General features: G+C 56.5%; 1 protein-coding gene across 7 annotated transcripts in view; it reads right to left on the minus strand.

Annotated features, from left to right (window-relative positions):
- Nucleotides 1-22,057, minus strand: part of MORN1 (MORN repeat containing 1) — a 52,068-nt gene that overhangs the window by 26,318 nt on the left and 3,693 nt on the right. For 5 of the 7 annotated variants that reach the window (XM_006934228.5, XM_019836022.3, XM_006934229.5 and 2 more), the window contains exons 4-8: nt 21,770-21,880; nt 20,507-20,597; nt 19,921-20,008; nt 11,874-11,970; nt 10,574-10,684 (exon numbers count right to left, since the gene is read on the minus strand). In XM_006934228.5, coding sequence (XP_006934290.4) covers nt 10,574-10,684; nt 11,874-11,970; nt 19,921-20,008; nt 20,507-20,597; nt 21,770-21,880 — 498 coding nt within the window. The remainder of the gene's footprint in view (nt 1-10,573; nt 10,685-11,873; nt 11,971-19,920; nt 20,009-20,506; nt 20,598-21,769; nt 21,881-22,057) is intronic. The other 2 variants (XM_023257970.2, XM_023257969.2) reach the window with 1 other exon arrangement.

Genomic DNA, 22,057 nt, shown 5'->3' on the forward strand with positions numbered 1-22,057 from the left:
GGCTCTGGGCTCACATGGGACAGGAGCGGTGCTCATTCCCATTGGCCAGGCTGGGAGACCCGGACGTCATGGCACACTGGGCAGGGTTCTCAGAAGGTCTTGCTTCCGCAGTGGGGATGACGGGTCTCAGCTGGAGCTCTCCACCACACCTAACACTTCATAAAGGCAAAACCTGAAAGGATCGAACGATCTCCAAGGAAGCCAACTGTACCCCAGGAAAAAGGCCAAGAGTACTTATGGGAACACAGAAATATCCAGCCTCCAAATGGTACGTTTTCAACGTCTGGCGCCCAGTCAAAGATGACCAGGCGAAGAATGGCGAAAAGTATGGTCCATAATGAGGAGGGAACACCGTCAAATGAAACCAACCCAGAACTGACCCAGATGTTAGAATTAGCAGGAAAGGACACTTTTTCAAAGTCATTACTATAACTGGACTCCGTGCATTCAAAAGATAAGTAGAGACACTGAAGATATAAAAAGAACAAAGTTGAACTCCTAGAAATAAAAACTATTAGATAAAAAATACACTGTATGTGATCAATGGCCGATTAGACATTGCAAAAAAAAAAAAAAAAAAGATTCATGAACTTGAAAACATAGCTACAGAAACGACCCAAAATGAAATACCAAGAGGAAAAAGGAAAAAAGAAAAAATAAATAAAAAAGGAAGGTAAAGAAAAAGAGGGGAGAAAGAGGGAAGGGGAAAAAGAATCTATGAACAGTGAGGCGACTTGAAATGGCCTAATATTATATGGGTAATGGAGCCTCTAAAAGAGGGGAAGAAAAAGCAGTGATGGAAAATTATTTGAGGAAATAAAGGCTGAAAAATCCCAAAATTTGATGAAAACTATAAACCCACAGACGCAAGAAAATCAATAGACCCAAGCACAAGAAACATGAAGAAAATTACACCATGTCACTTCAAAAATAAAACTGCTCAGGGCGCCTGGGTGGCTCACTTGGTTAAGCGTCCGACTTTGGCTCAGGTCACGATCCTGCAGTTCGTGAGTTCGAGCCCTGCGTCGGGCTCTGTGCCAACGGCTCAGAGCCTGGAGCCTGCTTCGGATTCTGTGTCTCCCTCTCTCTCTGCCCCTCCCCCTGCTTGCAACTCTGTTTCTCTGTCTCTCTGTCTCTCTCTCAAAAATAAACATTAAAAAATGTTAACAAAAATAAAAAATAAAACTGCTCAAACCAGTGATAAAGAGAAAATCTTACACTACCTCACACCTGTCAGAATGGCTAACATTAACAACTCAGGCAACAACAGATGTTGGCGAGGATGTGGAGAAACGGGAACCCTCTTGCACTGTTCGTGGGAATGCGAACTGGTGCAGCCACTCTGGAAAACAGTACGGAGGTTCCTCAAATAATTAAAAATAGAACCGCCCTATGACCCAGCAATTGCACTACTAGGCATTTATCCAAGGGATACAGGTGTGCCGTTTCGAAGGGACACAGGCACCCCAATGTTTATAGCAGCCCTATCGACAATAGCCAAAGTATGGAAAGAGCCCAAATGTCCATCGACGGATGAATGGATCAAGAAGATGTGGTATATACATACAATGGAGTATTACTCAGCGATGACAAAGAATGAAATCTTGTCATTTGCAACAACTTGGATGCAACTAGAGGGTATTATGCTAAGCGAAATTAGAGAAAGACAAATATCATATGACTTCACTCTTATGAGTACTTTAAGACACAGATGAACATAAGGGAAGGGAAGCAAAAAGAATATAAAAACAGGGAGGGGGACAAAATATAAGAGACTCTTCAATATGGAGAATAAACAGAGGGTTGCTGGAGGGGTTGTGAGAGGGGTGATGGGCTAAATGGGTCAGGGGCACTAAGGAATCTACTCCTGAAATTATTGTCGCACTATACGCTAACCAATTTGGATGTAAATTTTTAAAAATAAATTAAATTTTAAAAAAAGACAGAAAATCTAAAAGCAGCCAGGGAAAAAGCAAGTTTGTACAGAGAAAACACAGATACAGATGACAGCTATGTCTGTTTCTCTTTGGAAACAGCATAGACAAGAAGTCAATGGAATAGCACCACTGTCCTGCTGGAGGGTAGACCAGAATTCTATACCTGGTGAAAATACCTATGAGAAATGAAAGCAAAAGCAAGATGTTTCCAGACATGTGAAAGTGGAAAGAATTAATTGCCAGAAAGCACATGGGACAACGAATGTTAAAGGCTAAGTCCTTCAGGCAGAAGAAAACGGTACCAGGTGGAAATCTGTATCTATAAGAAGGAATGGGGAGGACCAGAAAGGGTAACTACAGGGGCAAATTGATGAGATTTCCTTTTTTATTTGTTACGTATTCTTTGAAAGATAAACGACTGTTTATTGTTTTTTTTAATTAAAAAAAAATTTTTTTTAACGTTTATTTATTTTTGAGACAGAGAGAGACAGAGCATGAATGGGGGAGGGTCAGAGAGAGGGAGACACAGAATCTGAAACAGGCTCCAGGCTCCGAGCTGTCAGCACAGAGCCCGACGTGGGGCTCCAACTCACGGACTGCGAGATCATGACCTGAGCCGAAGTCGGTCGCTCAACTGACTGAGCCACCCAGGTGCCCCGATAAATGACTGCTTAAACAAAAGTAATAACAATGTATTACGAAGTGTATTAAACATATGAATGTAAAACATATAAAAAAATAGCATAAACATTGGGATTGCAGAAAAAGAAGTATATCCTATTGCAGAGTTCTTATGTTATATGTGAAGTAGTATGGTATCACTCCAAAGCAGGCTGTGATAAGTTAAAGATGTAAATTGTGGTCCTTAAAGCAACCCCTAGAACAAGAAAACAAGGAGTAAGAATTGATAAGCCAACAGAGGAGATAGGATGGACTCAGAAGCAATACTCAACCCACAAAAGGTAGGAATAGAGTGTAAAGAGGGAAAAAACCAGCCAGGGCAAATAGAAAACAGTAAAATGGTAAGTTTGAAACTGGTATATAAATAAATATATTAAATGTGAATGGAGTAAAAATTTCAATTAGAAGATAGATGTGGTTAGAACGAACTAAAAAGCAAGACCCAGATATATGTTGCCTACAGAAAGCACACTTTAAAGACTTAAGTAGGTGAAAAGTAAAAGGCTGGATAAAGATACTCCATGCTGATATTAGTTAAGAGAAAGCTGGGGTCACTATATTCATAGTCATATTCCTACTTCATAGGAAGTAGATGCCAGAGCAATGACTATGCTAGAGATGAAACAGGTAATTTTGGGGGCGCCTGGGTGGCTCAGTCAGTTAAGTGTCCGACTTCGGCTCAGGTCATGATCTCACTATTAGTGGGTTTGAGCCCCGTGTCGGGCCCTGTGCTGACAGCTCAGGGCCTGGAGCCTGCTTCGGATTCTGTTTCTTCCTCTCTCTGCCCCTCCCCCACTCGTGCTCTGTCTCTGTCTCTGTCTCTCTCAAAAATCAATAAACATTAAAAAAAGAAAAAGGTAATTTTGCAATGATAAGGGGTCAAGTAATTAAATGCCATAAAAATCCTAAATGTTTATGCACCTAATAACAGAGCTCCAAAATACATGTAGCAAAAAAATGATAGGAACGAAATCAGAAATAGACAATTGCCAATTATAATCACAGATTTCAATATACCACAGTCAGTAATTGACAGAACAAGTGGACAGAAAATCAGCAAAGATACGGTAAATCTGAAGGGCAGTAACAGTAAAATCCACTAGATTGATATTTATAGAAGATATTTATAGATATTTATTTACAGATTGATATTTCTTCTACCCAACAAGAGCAGAAATCATGCTCTTCTCAAAGTGTGCACGCAACATTTACCAAAACAGAACAAGTTCTGTGAAAAAAGTCTGGATACATTTAAAGGGATTCAAGATATACAAAGTGTGACTCTAACCACATGGAATTAAGTCAGAAGTCAATTACAGAAAGATCTGAAAAATCTCCAAATATTTGGAAATGAAACAACACACTTCTAAATAACTCACGTGGCAAAGGGAAAACCAAAAGAAATAAGGAAGCATTCTGAACTGAATGAAAATGAATACACAACATGTCAAAATTCTTGGGATGCAGCTAAAGCAGTACTAAGGGGGAAAGGTATAGCAAACTCTCATATTAGCACAGAAAGGTTTGAAATAAATGACCTTGGTTTCCATCTTAAAAACTAGAAAAAAGAGAGCGAATTAAACCCAAAGTAAGCAGAAGAAAGGAAATACTAAGATCATAATAGGAATTAATGAAACAGAAAACAGACAACAGTAGAGAAATCAATGAAATCAGAAGTTGACGGTTTATCAATGACGCTGATAATCTGTAGCCAACTAGTCAGGCAGGAAGAAGACACCAATAATCCACAGTAGGAACAAAAGAGGTGATATCAAGGCATTAAGTGGAGAATGAGGAAATATTAGGAACAAGCTTATGACAATAAATCTGACACCTTAGATGAACAAATATTCCTTCAAAGACGCAAAACACCCAAGTTTGTTAAAGAAGAAACATGGAACTTCGGGGCGCCTGGGTGGCTCAGTCGGTTGGGCGTCTGATTCTTGATTTCAGGTTAGGTCATGATCTCATGGTTCACGGGATCAAGCCCCAGTTGGGGCTCTGGGTTGACGGTGTGGAGCCTGCTTGGGATTCTCTCTCCCCATCTCTCTCTGCCCCTCCCCCACTGTCATGTGCTCTCTCAAAATACACTTAAAAAAATAAAAAGAAGAAACAGATAACCCCAATAACCATATATCTATTAAAGACATTGAATTAGTAATTAAAAGTCTTCCCACAAAGAAACTCCAGACCTCAATGGCCTTCATATTGAATTCTACCAAACATTTAAGAAATGAAATTATTCAACAAGACTCTTCCAGAAAATTGAAGAGGAAGTAATTTTCCCAGACTCATTCTACAAGGTCAGCATTACCCTGATATGAAAACCAGACAAAGATATTAAAAGAAAAAAAAATTCAGGGCACCTCGTGGGCTCAGTCAGGGGAGCATGTAACTCTTGATCTCAGGGGTGTAAGTTCAAGTCTCATGTTGAGTGTAGAGATTACTTAAAAACAAACCTTAACAAGGAAAATAAAAAAAAATTCAAGACCACGATCCTTCATGAAAAGATATGCAAAAACTCTAAACAAAATTTTAGTAAATGGACTGTCTAGATCATTCAAGGCCAGGAAAGAGCAGTCTTTCAACGAATAGTGATGGGACAACTAGACGTCCACACACAAAAGAATGTAGTTGGACCCCTGCCTCACACCACACAAAAAGATTAACTCTAAATGGATTATCGTCCTAATGTTTATTTATTTTTGAGAGAGACAGAGACGGAATGTGAGTGGGTTAGGGGCAGAGAGAGAGGGAGACACAGAATCTGAAGCAGGCTCCAGGCTCTGAGCTGTCAGCACAGAGCCCGACGCGGGGCTCGAACCCACAAACTGTGAGATCGTGACCTGAGCTGAAGTCGGACGCTCAACCGACTGAGCCACTCAGGCGCCCCTAAATGGATTATCATTCTAAATGCAAGAGCTAAAAATATAAAATTCTTAGAAGAAAATACGGGAGAAAATTTTCATGGCTCTGAGTTAAGCAGTCTTCTTAGATATGGAACCAACAGCATAACCAGCAAAAGAAAAAAGTATGAGTTGGACTTTACCAAAATGTAACACTTTTGTGTTCAAGGGACACCATCAAGAGACTGCAAGACAATCCATAAAATGGGAAAAAACATTTGCACATCAGATATTTAATAAGGGGACTTAGCTCCAGCATAAAGAACTCTTAAAAAAAATGTTTTATTGGGGCTCCTGAGTGGCTCAGTCAGTTAAGCATCTGATTCTTGGTTTCAGCTCAGGTCACGATCTCATGGTTTGAGAGTCTGAGTCCCTCATCAGGCTCTGTGCTGACAGTGTGGAGCCTGCTTGGGATTCTCCCTCCCACTCTCTCTCTGCCCCTTCCTGTTCTGTCTCTCTCAAAATAAATAAATAAATTTAAAAACAGTTTTGTTTATTTTTGAGAGTGTGTGAGTGGGGGAGGGGCAGAGAGAGAGGGACAGAGGATCTGAAGCGGTTCTGTGCTGACAGCAGAGAGCCCAACATGGGGCCTGATCCCACGGACCTGTGATATCATGAGCTGAGGCTCAAATCAATAGTCGGATACTTAACTGACTGAGCCACCCAGTCGCCCCCATAAAGAAGTCTTAATAACTCACAGTAAAAGGACAAGTTACCCGATTTTTTAAGTGGGCAATGAATAGGTATTTCTCCAAAGCAGATGTACGAATGGTCAATAAATACATGAAAAGATGCTCACATTCCTCCTTGCTAGGGATAATGCAAATCAGAACCACAAGGAGACACTGCTTCACACCCAGTAGGATGGCCATGACCCAAATGACACATGATGAGAAACGCTGGTCAGGGGGTCGAGCGCCTAGAGGCCTCAGTCATTGCCGGTGGGGACGTAAAATGTTGCAGCCGAAAGAAAGAAAACACATCCAGACTGGAAAGAAAGAAGTAAAATCGGATGTTTTTGTAGATGACGTGATCCTCTACATAGAAAATCCTAAGAAATCCTCAGAAAAAATAGCAGAACTAACAAGTGAGTCCAGCAAGGTCAAAGGATATCAGATCAATATTTAAATATGAATTGTAGTCTAGGGGCATCTGGGTGGCTCAGTCAGTTAAGTATCTGACTCCGGATTTCGGCTCAGGTCATGATCTCGAGGTTCCCGAGTTCAAGCCTGGCATTGGGCTCTCACTGTCAGCACACAGCCAGCTTTGGATCCTCTGTCCCCCTCTCTCTGTCTGCCCCTCCCCTGCTCATGCATTCTCTCTCTCAAAATAAACAAACATTAAAAAAAAAAAATCAATTGTAGTCTAGCAATTTCTGAAATGAAGATAAGAAAACAATTCCAGGGGCGCCTGGGTGGCTCAGTGGGTTGGGCGGCTGACTCTTGATTTCAGCTCAGGTCATGATCCCAGGGTCGTGGGATCTAGCCCCAAGTTAGCTCTGCACTGAGTATGGAGCCTGCCTGGGGCTCTCTCTCTGCCTCTCCCTCTGACCCTCCCCTGCTCGTGTGCCTTCTCTCTCTTTCTCTCTCAAATAAAATTAAAAAAAATTCCATTTACAATAGCATAAAAAGAACAAATATTACAAGCGTATTAGTAAACAAATTATAATTATAAATTAAGTAACCAGCAATAAGTTAGCATTTATTAATAAATTTAACAAAAGAAGTACAAGAGTTGGACACTAAAAATTACAAAGCTCTGGTGAGAGAAAGCAGAGGCATCAATAAACGGGGAGATGTTTCCCGCTGGTGACCTGGAGTGCTGTCAGCGGTGGTGCCTCCCGGCCAGAGTCCCTAACAACATCCCAGGAGGGTTTTTTTTTTTTTTTTCTTTTTTTGGCAGAAATTGACAAAGCTGATCCTAAAAAATTTATGTAAAATACAAAGTTCCCAGGATAACCAAAACAATTTTGAAAAAGAAAAACCAAATTGGAGGAATCTCCAATTTCCAAACTCACTATGGGGCTACAATAATCAGGACGGTGTGGTGGCACAGGGACAGACGCAGGAGCCAATGGAACGAAATAGAGAGTCTGGACATAAACCGTCATTCTTTTTTTTTTTTAATTTTTTTTTAACGTTTATTTATTTTTGAGACAGAGAGAGACAGAGCATGAACGGGGGAGGGGCAGAGAGAGAGGGAGACACAGAATCGGAAGCAGGCTCCAGGCTCTGAGCTGTCAGCACAGAGCCCAACGCAGGGTTCGAACTCACAGACCGTGAGATCATAACCTGAGCTGAAGTTGGATGCTTAACCGACTAAGCCACCCGGGCGCCCCACCCTCTCTGTTTAACAAAAAAATTTTTTTTAACGTTTATTTATTTTTGGGACAGAGAGAGACAGAGCATGAACGGGGGAGGGGCAGAGAGAGAGGGAGACACAGAATCGGAAACAGGCTCCAGGCTCTGAGCCGTCAGCCCAGAGCCCGACGCGGGGCTCGAACTCGCGGACCGCGAGATCGTGACCTGAGCTGAAGTCGGACGCTTCACCGACTGAGCCACCCAGGCGCCCCTAAACCGTCATTCTTACAGTCAAGCAGTTCGTGACCCAGGTGCCAAGGCAATCCAGTGGGGAGGGGACGGTCTTTTCAGCACGTGGTGCTGTGACAGCTGGACAGCCACACGAAAAGAGATGAATTTAGAACTTGATCTCATCCACAAAAAGTAGCCGAAGACGGATGGCAGAAACCCAAGAGCAAAACTTTTCCCAGAAAACAGGAGAATATCTTTGTGTGCTTGGGTCAGGCTAGGAATTCCCACACAGGTTACCAATATTATGATCCACAAAGGAAAAAATTTACTCATTGGACTTCATCAGAATTAAAGCCCTTTGTACTTCAGAAGATAGCATTAAGAAAATGATAAGCCACAGACTGAAACTATTTGCAAAGATGCATCTATAAAAAGACTCGTATTCAGAATACGTCGGGAACTCCAATAACTCAAACCCAGAAGAGGAACAGCCTAATTTTAAAAAACAGGCAGCATGTTTGGATTAACATTTCTCTGGAGAAGATACACATGTGGCCAATAAACACACGGAAAGCTGCAACACCTCGTCAGCCGTGAACTGTGGGTCAGAACCGAGAGGGGCACCAAGACGGGGTGCCCCCGGACGCCCCCTCGGGCCGGCTGTGCACGCGCAGGGTGTGGGAAATCCAGCCCGGGCCCCGCCGACCGCGTCGTAAACGGTGCGGCCACTTTGGGATTCGGCCTGACGGTTTCTTTAAAAATTTACACATAAATCTGCCACGTGACGCGGCGACCCCACTCGTGAGCGGATAACCGAGTGACAGAGCACACGGGCCACCCAAACACTCGCGCCGAGCACTGCCACGTGGGTGCACCCCAGCAGAGTGCGCCGGTCAGAAAAGCGGAGCAGGTGTGAGGAGAGGGGTGGGGTGGGCAGGGGGCCGCAGGCAGGAGGTGCGAGGCACGGTCCGAAACAGACGGCGTGGCGCTGCTTGCCCGATTCCGGGAATTTGCTAAAGATCATCGAATCGCTTACAGCACAAAGATTTCACGCTATAAAAACGGCACCACGATAAAGCCGTGAAAACAAACCAGCTGTGGGGGCGTCTGGGAGGCTCGGTCCGTTAAGGGTCGGACCCTTGGTTTCAGCTTAGGTCATGATCTCACGGTTCGTGGGTTCGACCCCCCACGTTGGGCTCTGCGCTGACAGCGTGGAGCCTGCTTGGGGCCCCCCCTTCTTCTCTCTCTGCCCGTCCCCTGCTGGTGCGCAAGCGCACGCGCTCTCTCTTGAAATAGATAAACATAACAAAATAAAATAAAATAAACCAGTTGTGACTGTCTTTGATCCGCGCCGCACACGGGGGCTTCCTGTCAAAGCTCGCAGAAGTCGGACGAACTAACGGACGTTAGGAATCCCAGGCACGCATTTTAGTAGCGGTGGTCCTGCCCGGCCACGCACAGGGACCGGTGACCGTGCGGGGGCCCTCTCCGCACCGCGCCCTCTGCTCACGGGTCACGGGTGGGACTGGCTTTGGGAGGTCAGCTGGTCCACGCTGTGCGTTGCTGCCCCGCTGGGTCCCTCAAAAAGCAGCCCAGATGCTACAGGAGACCTGCCCTCCCCGATCACCCACGGAGGACACGGGAACTCGCCCCCCGCAGACGCCAGCGGTGCGTAGAGTCACCCTTCCTCCTGTAAGACGAGTGGTGGCCACGGGCACGCACAGAACCACCCCACACGCACACGATCACTGCACACGCGCACAACCATTGCACACGCACAACCATTGCACATGCTCACAACCACCGCACACGCACACATCCACCCCACACGCGCACAATCACCACACGCTCACAACCATCGCACACGCACAACCATTGCACACGCGCACAACCATCGCACATGCACAACCACCCCACACGCGTACAATCATTGCACACGCGCACAACCACCCCACATCCTCACAACCACCCCACACGTGCAACCACCCCACACACGCACAACCACTGCACACGTGCACAACCATCGCACACGCACAACCACCCCCCACGCGCACAACCATTGCACATACAACCACCCCACATGCACAACCACCCGACACGCGCACGATCACTGCACACGCACACAACCATTGCACACGCACAACCACCCCACCACACGCACACAACCATTGCACATGCTCACAACCATTGCACACGCACAACCATTGCACACGCGTACAACCATCGCACATGCACAACCACCCCACATGCTCACAACCACCCCACACGTGCAACCACCCCACACGCGCACAATCACCGCACACGCTCACAACCACTGCACACGCGCACACGCCCGCCACCTGGAGGCCTCGCGTGCCTACTGCCTGTCTGCCGAGGCTCCCGTGGCGAGGACCTCCGAACAAAGAATCTGCTGGTGTCCGGGTACCGGAAGCCACTCGTGGCATCTCGTCCCTAACCCTGAGAGCCCGACACCTGTTTGTCCTTCCGAAAACGCAGTCGTCACCCTGCAGACACTCACTCTCGGCAACTTCCCCGCTGTCCTGCTGCAGCTGAACGTTCAAGTCGAAGGAAGACCCCTGGGCCACGTCCATCACCTCCGGACCCAGAATCACGATCCTCCTGGCTTGTGCTGGGAGACAGCAGAGCGGAGCACGGGTGAGCGGGGGACGGGGGACGCCGCCTGCTGGAGCCCACACCCCCCACGCAGGCCCAGCAGCCTCGATTCCCAGAGCTCTGTGGGGAGAGGGTTATCGCTCGCCACGGTCAATCCCCTGCAAGAGCCACCTGACCGAATGACCTGGGCAGTCACTAGAACGAGACCGTGACCCCGCCCTGAGGGTCAGCTGTGATTTTTAAGCAATTCCCACAAGTCCACTGAAGAGACTGCAGAGGGCTGCCAAACGGGGAAGGGCGTAAGCAAGTGGCTCATCAGCATTTGGGTCTGTACACCGTGGAAGGTTCCGGCACATCCTCTGCTTGGTTGGGACTCAGGCCCTGCATGCCTTGTGTCTGAGTCAGGGGCTCCACGTGTGTGGACGAGGTGCTACGGCCACCTGCCGGGGAGCTGGCCTGGAGGGCGACCCACCCACAGGCTGGCCCCCACCTCCTGGATCTGCCGGGCGTCCTCTGGGGTCTGAGCGGCCAGAGACAGTGTTTTCAGCGTCTGCTTCCCCCTGAACCCCGAGCCCTGGGGGGCTGGGAAGGATCCGGGAGTCCCTCCAGGAGACTCCCCCTGACCTAGGCTGCCACTCCCCTTCACAGGACCTGAGCCCCCACCGAGGAGTCCTTCCCGGCCTGGCGGGCACCTGCCACGGCCTCTCCCCTGCAGGGGACCCTGGGGACCCACCTGAGGTCGTGGCTGGTCAGCTCTGAGTGAGCAGCTGCAGCCCGTGACCCCTGGCCCCGGGGTGGCACTTCTGTCCTGGAGTCTAACAGGAGGTCACCTGACCCGGCCAACAGAGGGAGGGGCCCCTGCAGGCCCTCTGTGCTCCAGTCACAGTGCAGAGAGTTCAGGGAGGGGGACAGGGGCCCAGGGCCCTGCGGGCGGGGACCCTCTGAGGCTGGGACCCTCCTGCTCACAGAGGGGCCATGGCTGTCCGAGGTTGGACTGGGGCCTCTGCCGGTCACGGTCACGAGCCCTTCCGAAACCCGACTGGAATGTGTTTCTTCTAAAGGGGCTGGGGTTCTAGATGAACTTCACCATCACCCCCAAACACCTCCTGACCCAACTCCCCTGTGCCGGTGCCTGGGGCCGCCTGAGGGAGAACTCACAAGAGGACCTTGCAACGCCGAAGGGGGGGGGGGGTGTGGGCACTTACCTGCCGGGTGGCCATTGATCCACATCCCGCGGTAGACGGCCCCGGAGCAGAGGGTCATCCTGCCCAGTCCGCTGAAGACGTCACCGTGCCACTGTCCCTGCAGAGACAGCCGTGTGCACTCAGAACCCACAGAGGGCACGTGTGATGCAGGGGGAGGGGGTGGCCCCGGGGTCCCGGGGACCCTTCGAGGGCGGGGAATCACGAGCTGCTGCTGTGTGGCCACGCTGCCCTGCGACCGAAGTGTAAGAAGCCGTGACGTTTGGGAGCAAGGACACGTGTAGAAGATGCCAACGAAACACCGGCTCGGAAAGGGGGCCCTTTCGGCACAGAAACCCTCTCGGTAAGGACACCGCATGTGTGCGGGCCGGAGGGCTCCCTGACAACGGGCAGGCCCATCGAGGGGCCCGCTGAGTCCCCGCGGCGCACACCCCACTCTGCCGCCCTCACAATAAACCTCGCTTTCCGAACCACACGCACAAAAGGGCAGAAGAATAAGAACTACGTCACTTCTGTGGGAAACTTCAAGGGCCTGCTGGTACTTTGTTTGACTACGAATTACTCCTTCTGGAAGAAAACTCAGCCGAAGGCACGTTTGGTTCCACGCATCCTTCCGTGGGAGCTGATCGGGCTCCGCTCCCCCGCCCTGCCCTCCACCTGGGCTGGGCCGCGGTCGGTGCCCGTGTGGACGGCGCTGCCCACAGGCCCCGCGGGACACAGCGCAGCTGAGGCCGGCGCCGGCCTCTCTCAGGCCCCCGGGAGGGGCCACGGAGCCGTGGCAACGGCCCCCGGGGGCTGCGGCCCGGCACAGCTTGGACGCCCCAAACCTGGGAAGGAGCCTCTCGCGGGCGGCCTGGGGAACAGAGTCGCCGAGCACCAGGGCTTTGGAGTCAAGTCACCGTGAGGGGTGGAGGTCCGACCACGGCTCACCCCTGGGCCGGGGCTCTGGACAGCGGGCAGCCCCCCGGGCACCCGGCAGGGGCGGCGACCCGACCGCCGCGGCCACAGGAGGGCCGGGGCTCCAGGTGGGCAGGGGCAGGCCGAGCCCAGCCGCGAGGCCTGGCCATCCCTCCCGCCCGAGACCCAGACGGCAGAGTCGGCCTTGCGGCCCTTCCCGGTCTCCCAAGGCTGCACCTCGGGGATGCTCGGTGCACGCGGGGCTGAGGTCGCGTCCCCCAGGAAGTGGCCCCCGGGTGCAGGCGACGGGCCGGACCAAGCCCGCGGGTGCTGCTCTCTCGTCCTGGACTCGGGGCGGGAAGCCCACCGGCAGCGGCAGGGGCGGCTCCGGAGACACCTGTGAGCACCTAAGTGACCATCAGCGGGTGCCGAGCGCACAGGTACCCGCGTGGGGACGGGGGCGCGGGCGCTTCCACCTACATACGTGTTCTGTGCGTACCTGCGGGCAAGCGTGTTGCGTGTCTGCCTGCGTGTGTGCGTGCGTGGCCGGGCAGCGGCGCTCTCTCACGGTGACGGGTGAGGTGATCTGGGCGGGAGCCAGCAGAGCAGCGGTCCCGGGCTGAGCTGTGGTCCGTGGGTCGAGGTCGGGGCAGCGCTGGGAGGGCAGGGTGGCTGCCCCCGGAGCCCCCGGTTACCGTCTGCTTGCTGGGAAACCCTTTCCCTCACGACACCATCCCCAAACCTGACGAGTTACCAGCTTCAGCTGGGCGACAGACCCCTGGCTGGCCACACGAAAAGCCCACAGGAGCCACACCAGATCCACCGCCCCCAACAGAGGGGCGCCCTTCCGCCTGGAAACCTCTGGGCTTGGGCCCGGGGCCCGGCGGCAGCAGGTGACACAGTAGGATGTGGTCAGGCCCCAAGGAGGCCGGGGCAGGGGCGGTGGCCACAGGTGAGGGCTGCGTCTTGCAGAGCGACACCTCCCTGTGGGGCCCCGCGGCCTCGCGGCCTCCCTCGGCCTCGTCGCTCCAGCTCCCTCCGTCCCACCGACGTGAGAGCTGCTGTTTCTGTGCCCCCTTGTGCTCTGGGCAAGCCTGCTACCTGCCCTCACCCTGCAGTGCTCGTCCCTGTCCCTGGGCAGGCATGTGGGTCACCCCACCCTGCGGGGATGGGAGCAGGGCCCCTGGAGCCCAGCCATGTGCTCACGTGCCCACCCAGGCACCAGCCCCATGCCCGCACCTCCCTCTCTGGGCTCCAGACGCTCCCGCACACGGACCCAAACCCTGTAGCCCCGCCCTGCCCACGGGGGCACCCGAGACTCCTGGAGGCAGGGGCCACAGCTCCCACGGGTGGACACTCTTGTAAATGCTTCTTGGCTCCCTCGGGCCTGCATCAGGGCCCAAATCGACACAGGCCGAAGGGCCCTCCAAATGGCGCGATGGCTGCTGAGCCAGTCGCCCGCGCCCGCCCACCTCACAGCCATTTCCGCCACGACAGCCGCCGCCTCTCGTCCCCGCTCGCACTCCCGTCCACCAAGCCAAGCACCGGCGCAGCCTTGCCTGGGAAGCATCGGACTCTCGGGTCATTCCACACCCAGGGCCTCCGAGGAGGAGGGCGGCCCGTGGGCACAGGCGCCCCCGTCCCCCGGCGACCTTTAACTCGCCTGCTAGAACCTGAGCCCAGACCGCAGCTCCGGGGCAGCTGGGCTTCCGCGGCTTCAGTGCAGAACCACACGGGGACGAGCACACTCGGGTGTGCCACGCAACTCAGCCAGCGTGGGACCTTTTCTAATTAATGTCATAAATCATACCTGTGAGAGCCCTGCCCTTTCTCCGCCGACACACGCCCGAAGCACGAGTCACCACTCCTACAACTGTCTCCTGGAGGAGGCTGGACCCCCACGAGGAGGGGCGAGTGCATTCCACCCGGGGCGGGGGCTCCCTCCGCCCAGGGAGCCGGCTGGCGCCCAGGCCGGGGCTGCTGCACGGTGGGAGCCATCCCGGGAGGAAGCGCGGGGCCTGTGTCCACACCACAAAGACCGAGGGAACGGGGTCCAGTGTTAGGAGACGGTCCCGCGGGACGACGGTGAGGCACGCCTGTCAGCCGCGGCTGCGGGGCTCCCCTAGGACCCCGAGGGTGATGCTGTGGACTGAGCAGCTGGGCCCACCTCTGGGCGCCCAGGGCTCCACAGGATGGGACCCGCCTGTTTGGAGCCTCCCTGAACAGAGTGGGGCCAATGGGATGAGAGATTCGTGGCTTGTGCCCACAAGTGATGGGGATAAATTGTGTGAGACAAGCGCTCGACTCTCTTCTCATTTAAGGAAGCGCCCTGCTTGACCGATGCGACTTTTCTTTCGGAGGGAAAAGTTGCTGCGCTTTCATGGTTACCGCTTCCGTGCCGGCCCCTCCCCCGTGCTCCCTGAATCTGCTGCCTGGCACACTGGCGGCCACTCAAAGAGGCATTCGCGGTCTCCGCACCACGCCAAACCTCGGAGCTGGAGCAGGTGACCACTTCCTTTGAGGTCACGGGCTCGCAGACCAGGTCGGGGTGGCTGGGGTCGGGTCACATATGAGGAAATGGCCACGGGCCACCTGCCCGGGCCCCGCGACTGTCCAGGAGCCCTGGTCTCCCCGGCTTGCGGGACGGCCTGCAGGGGTGGCAGTGACCGCACAGGCTGGCACGACGGTGGCATGGGTGTGCGCCCCACTCTTGTCTCCCGAACACCGGGGTCACAAGGTGTCATGCTTGACCTCCGTGACCCTGCTGTAAGTTCCCGGGATTTCACGGTGTCAGCGGTGGCTCTTGCTGCCTGCCCGCGTCCGTTTCTGAAGTCTGTGGACATCTGAACCTCACGTGGAGCCTGTAGCCTGGCGTTGGCTCCTGCGATGGCTCCGGCAGCCCAGACCCTCCTCCCACACATGCTCGAAAAGGCCCAGATGCCTCTTCTGTCCTGCGTGCAGCGCCCCCCGGGGTCACGGCCCCACATCCCTGGACTGTGAGGGGGGGTGTGGGGACACAAAGGCCCCCGGCGCTCCTGCAGACGCAGGGGAGCCGCCAGCAGGTGAAGACACACATAAGGCCGGCCACCTGCTCCCTGCGGCAGGCAGGTGCACCGACCAGCAGGCCTCCCTCTGGGAGAGCCAGCACGGAAACGCAGCCAATGTGCACGGACAGCCCGGAAGCCAGCAGCTGCCGGTGGGGACCACGCCGCAGCCGCACAGGTAGGGAGCGCTCGGCTGTGCGAACAGCTCGGGCCTGCCTCCACTCCGCGGGAGTGCGGCTCGCCCCCACGGCGCTATCGGCCCCCAGGCCCCGTCCGCTATTGTGCATGGCACCCACACTGGTTGGGGCAGGTTTTCCGGAACAGAGAAGGGCAGATGCTGGTGGGAAAGTAATGTGGCACAGCCGCCGTGGGAACCGTGAGGAGTTCCTTGCACATCCAGCAGTGAGCTACCCCGCGGTCCAGAAGTCCCCGTGGTGGGTCCACGGCCGCAGAACCGGGTGCAGGCCCTGTGAGGGCTGGGCGCCCCCCCCCCCACGCGCACAGCAGCAGGCGCTTGAGGAGCCGAGGGGTGGGAGCCACCCCGGTGCCCACCGACGGAGGCACGAACACGACGTGGTCCCTCCACGCCGTGGAGGATCATCCGGCCCTAAAGAGGGAGGAACACAGATGCCCTCGGGGGCACCGTGCTCCGTGACAGCGGCCCATCCCCACAGGACAGACCCCGTGGGACTCCGGGGACGCGCAGTACACGCGGGGGTCGAATCCACAGAGAGTGGCGGGGTGGGCGCCAGTGTTTCATGGGGCAGAGCATCCGTTTGGGAAGGTGGAAGGTCCTGGAAATGGGCGGCGGGGACGGCCGCGCAACCGTGTGAACGTGCTTGATACCTCCGAACTTCACGCTTGGTGGTTAAGACGGTACGTTTCAGGTCAGGAGTATCTCACGAGATACACAGATCGTTTCCAAGAGGGCCGACTCCTTCCCTGCGAGGGCCCAGGGGGTCGCCCACACCCTCACGGGAGACGCGCCTTGGGGTGGCGCCCCGCTCCCTGCGGCGGCTCCGTGTCTACCGATCACCGGGTGACTCCCGATGCCCGGAGGTCAGAGGTCGGGCGGGAGGTGTCCCTACACCCGGAGAGGCCCGCGCTGGACCCGGGAGCCCGCGCCTTCCTCATCGGCCAGGCCCGGCGCCAGACTGTGCGAGGACTCTGTGGCGGTCTGAAAGGCGTCCTGGCAGCTGCGAGTGAGGGCCCTGAGGCCGCCCTGTGGCTGCAGCCTGAGCCCACCCCCTCCTGGACGCGGCCCTCCTCCTTTGGCCCCGTCCGTCTGTCCGTCTGTCCACACGGCCTGCTGGAAGCCAGTTTAGAAAGGGGCTGGAGGGCAGAGGACGGACCCCAGTGACGGCCCTCCCTCCGGGACCCGTGTGCCACTCGGGCCGTCAGGTCAGCGCCTGGACCGCAGGGGAGGTGGCTGCTCGTGTCCCTGCCATCACGTGCGTATGGGGCTGCCCAAATGGACACCGCCCAGCACGATGGAGGATGGGTGTCCCAGCAGCACTTGGAGCTGCAGGGGGCAGGCGGAGTGTCCGAGGTTCTTGGGCAGAAGGCTCCGGAAGGTTGGGACGCTGCCCAGCAAAAGGAAACGGAGAGACACAAGTCTGCATCCCGGGAGACACAGCCTGGAGGGACCAGGCTTCCACCTCCACTCATTTGAGGCGCCCCACGCCGAGGACACGCCATCTCCCTCAAGGGCGTGCGGGGGTCCCGAGGTCTGCAGGCTGGGATGGTGTGGCTGGAGACACCACGGGGCAACTGTCCAGGCAAACACCTCCTCACTCTGGACGAGGCAGCCTGGCCATCGGGAGCTGCAGCCCAGGGCGGTTCTGTCGGAGACCCGGCTCCCGGCCCGCAAGTCGGAACAAGATGTCTCCCGAGTGGGAGAAGCCCCTGGCAGGCCTGCCGAGGCCACACTGCTGGCAGGGCTGGGCTGCCCCCTGGTGGATCGCCCGGCAGGCGTCCCGGGTCAGCCCGGGGAGTGGGGGCTGCTGCCCGTCCCCTCCTGGCTGAGCCTCGACTTGCAGGGGAGGCCTGAGCGGGGGCCCAGGTGGGCAGCCACAGCCCCGAAGGGAGGCCATGCAGGCGGCGGAGGGTCCGAGGGCCAGAAAAGCCTCCAGAAACAGGGAAGTGCTGGGGGCTCTAAAGAGCGTGTTGCCCTGTCCGGCCGTGGGGAGCCTGACCCGAGTCCTAGGCTGTGCCGGTTGTCCCCGAATGTCACAGGGATGTGAGGGGAGCCTGGGCTCCAAGCCAGAACTCCCTGATGTGGGAGGCCTCCTCTGGGCCTGTGAACTCACAAGGCCCTTGAACTACAAGATGGGCAGAACTGAGGCGAGGGCTGAGGACAGAGCCCGGTGCCTGTGGCGAGAGGCCTAGCGGCCAAGTGGCAGATTCTGGTGTCCCCCAGCCTAGGGTGTGGCCGTGCACATTTGTGGAGGTGACTCCAGGTGGGGCGAGAACCCTGGGAGGAGGGCCTGCCCTGTGTTTCTCTTCCCTTGCAGCTCCGGAGAATTGAGGCGGACAGTCTGTGGCCCCATAAGGACGGATGGACGGACGTCCCCTCGTGGAGAAGCAGCAGGTCACAGCAGCACCTGCAAACGGGCGCGGTGCAAACCACCAAGCACACCAGCCCAGGCCGGCAGGGCAGCAGCAACGTGGACGCGGGGCCCCTCGAGCACAGGGGGCGCTGGCCTGGGTGCCGTGTTACTGGGGCAGATCTTGCTTCACGAGCAGGGAAGGCAGCCAGCCGTGTGGGGCTTCCCGCACTACAGGCCGGCATCCGGGCACCCCCGCCCCTGCCCCAGCCACTCCGTCGACACCCCGGGCCGGGGACCTTTTTATGGCCTCTCAGCCCCAGAGCCACCCTTCTTGGCCGCCTTCGGGGGGCGGAAGCCGGACCCCTTGAGGTCTCTATCGGCCGGCTGGTGCGCCGCTTCGTCAGCAGAGGGCGCTGCAGGGGCAGCCGCGAGCAGCAGCACCTGGGCTTCCAGAGCCGGGTTTAGTGGGCGTGTCACAACCACGGCGGCAGCTCCATTGGTCTTGAAGCCCCCGTGCGCGCCACGACTCTCCCTGCCCGAGCCAGGTCCCGGGTCCATCTTTGGGGGCGTCTCCGGGGCCACCCGTGCATCGGCTTTTACCCCGCCTAGCGCTGCACAGCCTCTCGCCAGCTGCCCGTGTCCATGTTCACGCACTGGTGTGGTTTGTCCCCCAGCGGGACTCGGCTCTGGGCACCACTGCCACCTGACAGTCCCAAAGCCGGGGGTCCTTCCTTCTCCTCTGGCCTTTGCTTCAACAGCCAAGCTGTCAGCACGGCCGCGTTTTCACCTCCGAAACGTCCTGATGCTGTTCTCTGCGCCCCATCGCCTCTCCTGATGGTGGCTCCGACTAAGAGCCAGGCGGGCCTCTCCCACAGAGACCAGAGCGTCACCCCTCCGGCCCTTCCCGAGACGCTCGGAACACATTCCAGCCCCGCTGAGGCTCCAGGGCCTCCCAAGCCGGCCTGCCATACCCTCTTCCTCCCGCCCACACACGAGGACACATCAGGGAGGACGGCCAAGCCCCTGGCCACCCAGCTGCCTGCAGACCCAGCGGGGCCCCTCACCCAGTCTGGCCGCCGACCGGAGATACGCATCCCTGGCTCTGCCCGCTTTGCTCCCGGCCGGGCATGCGGGCCAGTGTCCATAAAAAGAATGATGAATTCTGGGGTCTTGACGAGGTCTTTGGATCTGCCTGGGTCTCTCTCCCCCACCCCTTGTAGTGAGTAACCCCCCTGTCAAACCCGAGGGGCAGTGCCTGAAGCAGTGAGGGGGGACGGGCCTCCTTGTCCGCTTCCGCACATTATCGGTGGGGGCATCCCTCACCAAAACCCGCTTCGCCCGCACCGAGGGCATCCTCAAGGGACTGAGAAATTTCACCTCATTTCCACAGGCGACAGTGCGGGTTATGGCATCTCAGGAGCCAGTCAGGAAAGGTACTGGCCGGGGCCCTTCACCGCAGCCCTCCGGGCCCCTGCTGGGGGCGGGTAGCAGCACTGACACGCACCGGAACACTCCGGAGGCCAGCACAGAGGGCCTGGGTCCCGCCAGGTCCCCAGATACCTCATAGGTGGAGCCGTCGGCACAACGCAGCACCCCGTGCCCCTGACGCTGGTCCCGGACCCAGTCGCCTTCGTACTCGTCACCGTTCCTGGGGACACAAACACAGGGGCTGCCGTCAGCCTGGGGAGAGCCAGGTGGCGGCGCTGACTCAGACCGGCTCCTCCGACCGGGGCTCAGCAAGCGCCACCGGGACGGAGGCGAAAATAGGCTCTGAGCAGATGGCGTGAGCTCCTGCCTCGCCAGGGCCTGCTGCGGGCGGGGGGGTGGCGGGGGGCCGTGGCCTTGGCGCCCGCTCGCCTGGCCCCCCAGGTGAGTAAGACTTGGAGAGGCTACCGGAGAAGCGGGGGGGAACCTGCGCGGAGCCGCGGCCGCCGGATTTAAAGGCAGGCAGGCAGGCCTGCTGCCGTGGAAGCCTTGGCTCGTCCTCCGGCCAGGGCCCTGCACCCGCCTCCCGGGACGTCTTCTCTCCTGCACACCCCGTGAGCGATGTCCGTGACTGAGAGAACGGTCAGAATCCTACCAAGAACTCAGACCGAATCTCGTGGACCGGCGCTGGGGGCTGGGGACAGACGGGTGGCGTACTCACCGGAAGACCATGTGTCCTTGGCCGTGTCGCTGGTTGTCATGGAACCACCCCCAGTAGGCCTGTCCGTCCCGGTCCACCAGACGCCCGTATCCTAGGGAGTGAGCCCAGGCACCCAGTGTCACCTCTTGCGTCCTGCCAGGTGGACCTACATCCCCGAAGGGGCTTAGCGGGCCTCCTGAGGGCGGGTGGGTCGGGAAGAAAGCTGGGGTCGGCGGGGCCCCGGGAGCCAGGCCGTCCTCCCAGGCCAGGGCCGTCGGGGCAGGAAGGGCAGATTCGATTTAGGGTGGCCCCAGCGGCCACCCAATGGAAGTGGCTCTGGGGTCCGGCTCTCAAAGGTCCTGAGGTGAGGGTGGGAGGGTGTCACTTAAGGACCCCAGCCCCCCCCCGGAGTCTGAGGCCGGAGTGCCTGCCGTGTGGTGGGGCCCATACCATGGCCTGGCCACTGCAGGTGTGCATGTGAGCCCGTGGGAAAGCCGCCCCTCACAGACATAACAGCAGGGCTGGGCCCTGAGTAACAGACTCAGAGGCCCTCGGCCTAGAGGCCAGAGGACACGCTCGTGAGGACAGGGCTTCACTGTGTCGTTCGGGACAGCTCGGAAACGCGTGCGGACACCATGAAGGCACCATCGGACCTCGTGGCCTCTTGGCCCGGTTCTGGGTGCTGGTCTTCCAGAATAGTGAGTGCTCTGGTCTTTGGGCCTCGGGGGCACGCACGCCACCCCCAACCGCCCCCTCGGGGCAGAGTCCACTTCCCCCCAAGCATGGCCTCTTGCCTCGCTCTGTGAGCAGCGTGACCTCGGAGGGCCTGCACCGTCTCGCCCCCCAGGAGCCCCGAGGCTTTTAGGCCAGGCGGGCCCGGGAGCTACCAGCCCTGCTCGAGTGCCGTCACTGCGGCTGGAGGGGAGACCCCACGTGAGTGCGGAAGCTTTCCCAGCAGGGCCGGGCCAGATCGCTGACGCCTGGGGTTGTGGGCCGACAATCAAGTCACGGTTGTCTTGAGCCACTGGATTTAAACCACAGTGGTGGTTAACCGACGCACGACCCTCGTCACAGCCACAGCACACGGGGTCCCCGGGCCATGGCCCCCACACGGAACTGGGGGAAGGGCTCCCAGGCCCCGGGTGCATGTCAGGCTCCCTGGGCAAGCTCAGATTCCTGAGCCCACACGGGCCCCCTGAGTCAGATCTTGGTGAGCGGTGCTGGTGTCCAGGGCTCCCCACACAGCACCCTGCCACACTCAGGAAGTTCTGGTGGCCGTCAGACCTTCTCTCATGCCGTGGGAGAGCTCCCCTTCGTAACATCCACCAGCTTTGTACTTCATGACGCCACGTCCTTGAGGTTCTCCCAAAACAAACTGTCCCGAATAGGTGTTCCCTGGTGCAGAGGAGGAGGGGCACAGGCATCCAGGGTTAGAGCTGTTGCCTGTGTCCTTGGTGGGTCAACAGTCAGACCCTCCTGTCCCCAGTCAGTGGCGGCAGGCGCCATTTATTTACCTTGGCTGACGAGACAAGGTATGATTGGGTAGGTCTGGCCCTGCCATCCTGGTTACCG

Source organism: Felis catus, chromosome C1, assembly GCF_018350175.1.
Source record: "Felis catus isolate Fca126 chromosome C1, F.catus_Fca126_mat1.0, whole genome shotgun sequence".
NCBI classification, from domain to species: Eukaryota; Metazoa; Chordata; class Mammalia; order Carnivora; family Felidae; genus Felis; species Felis catus.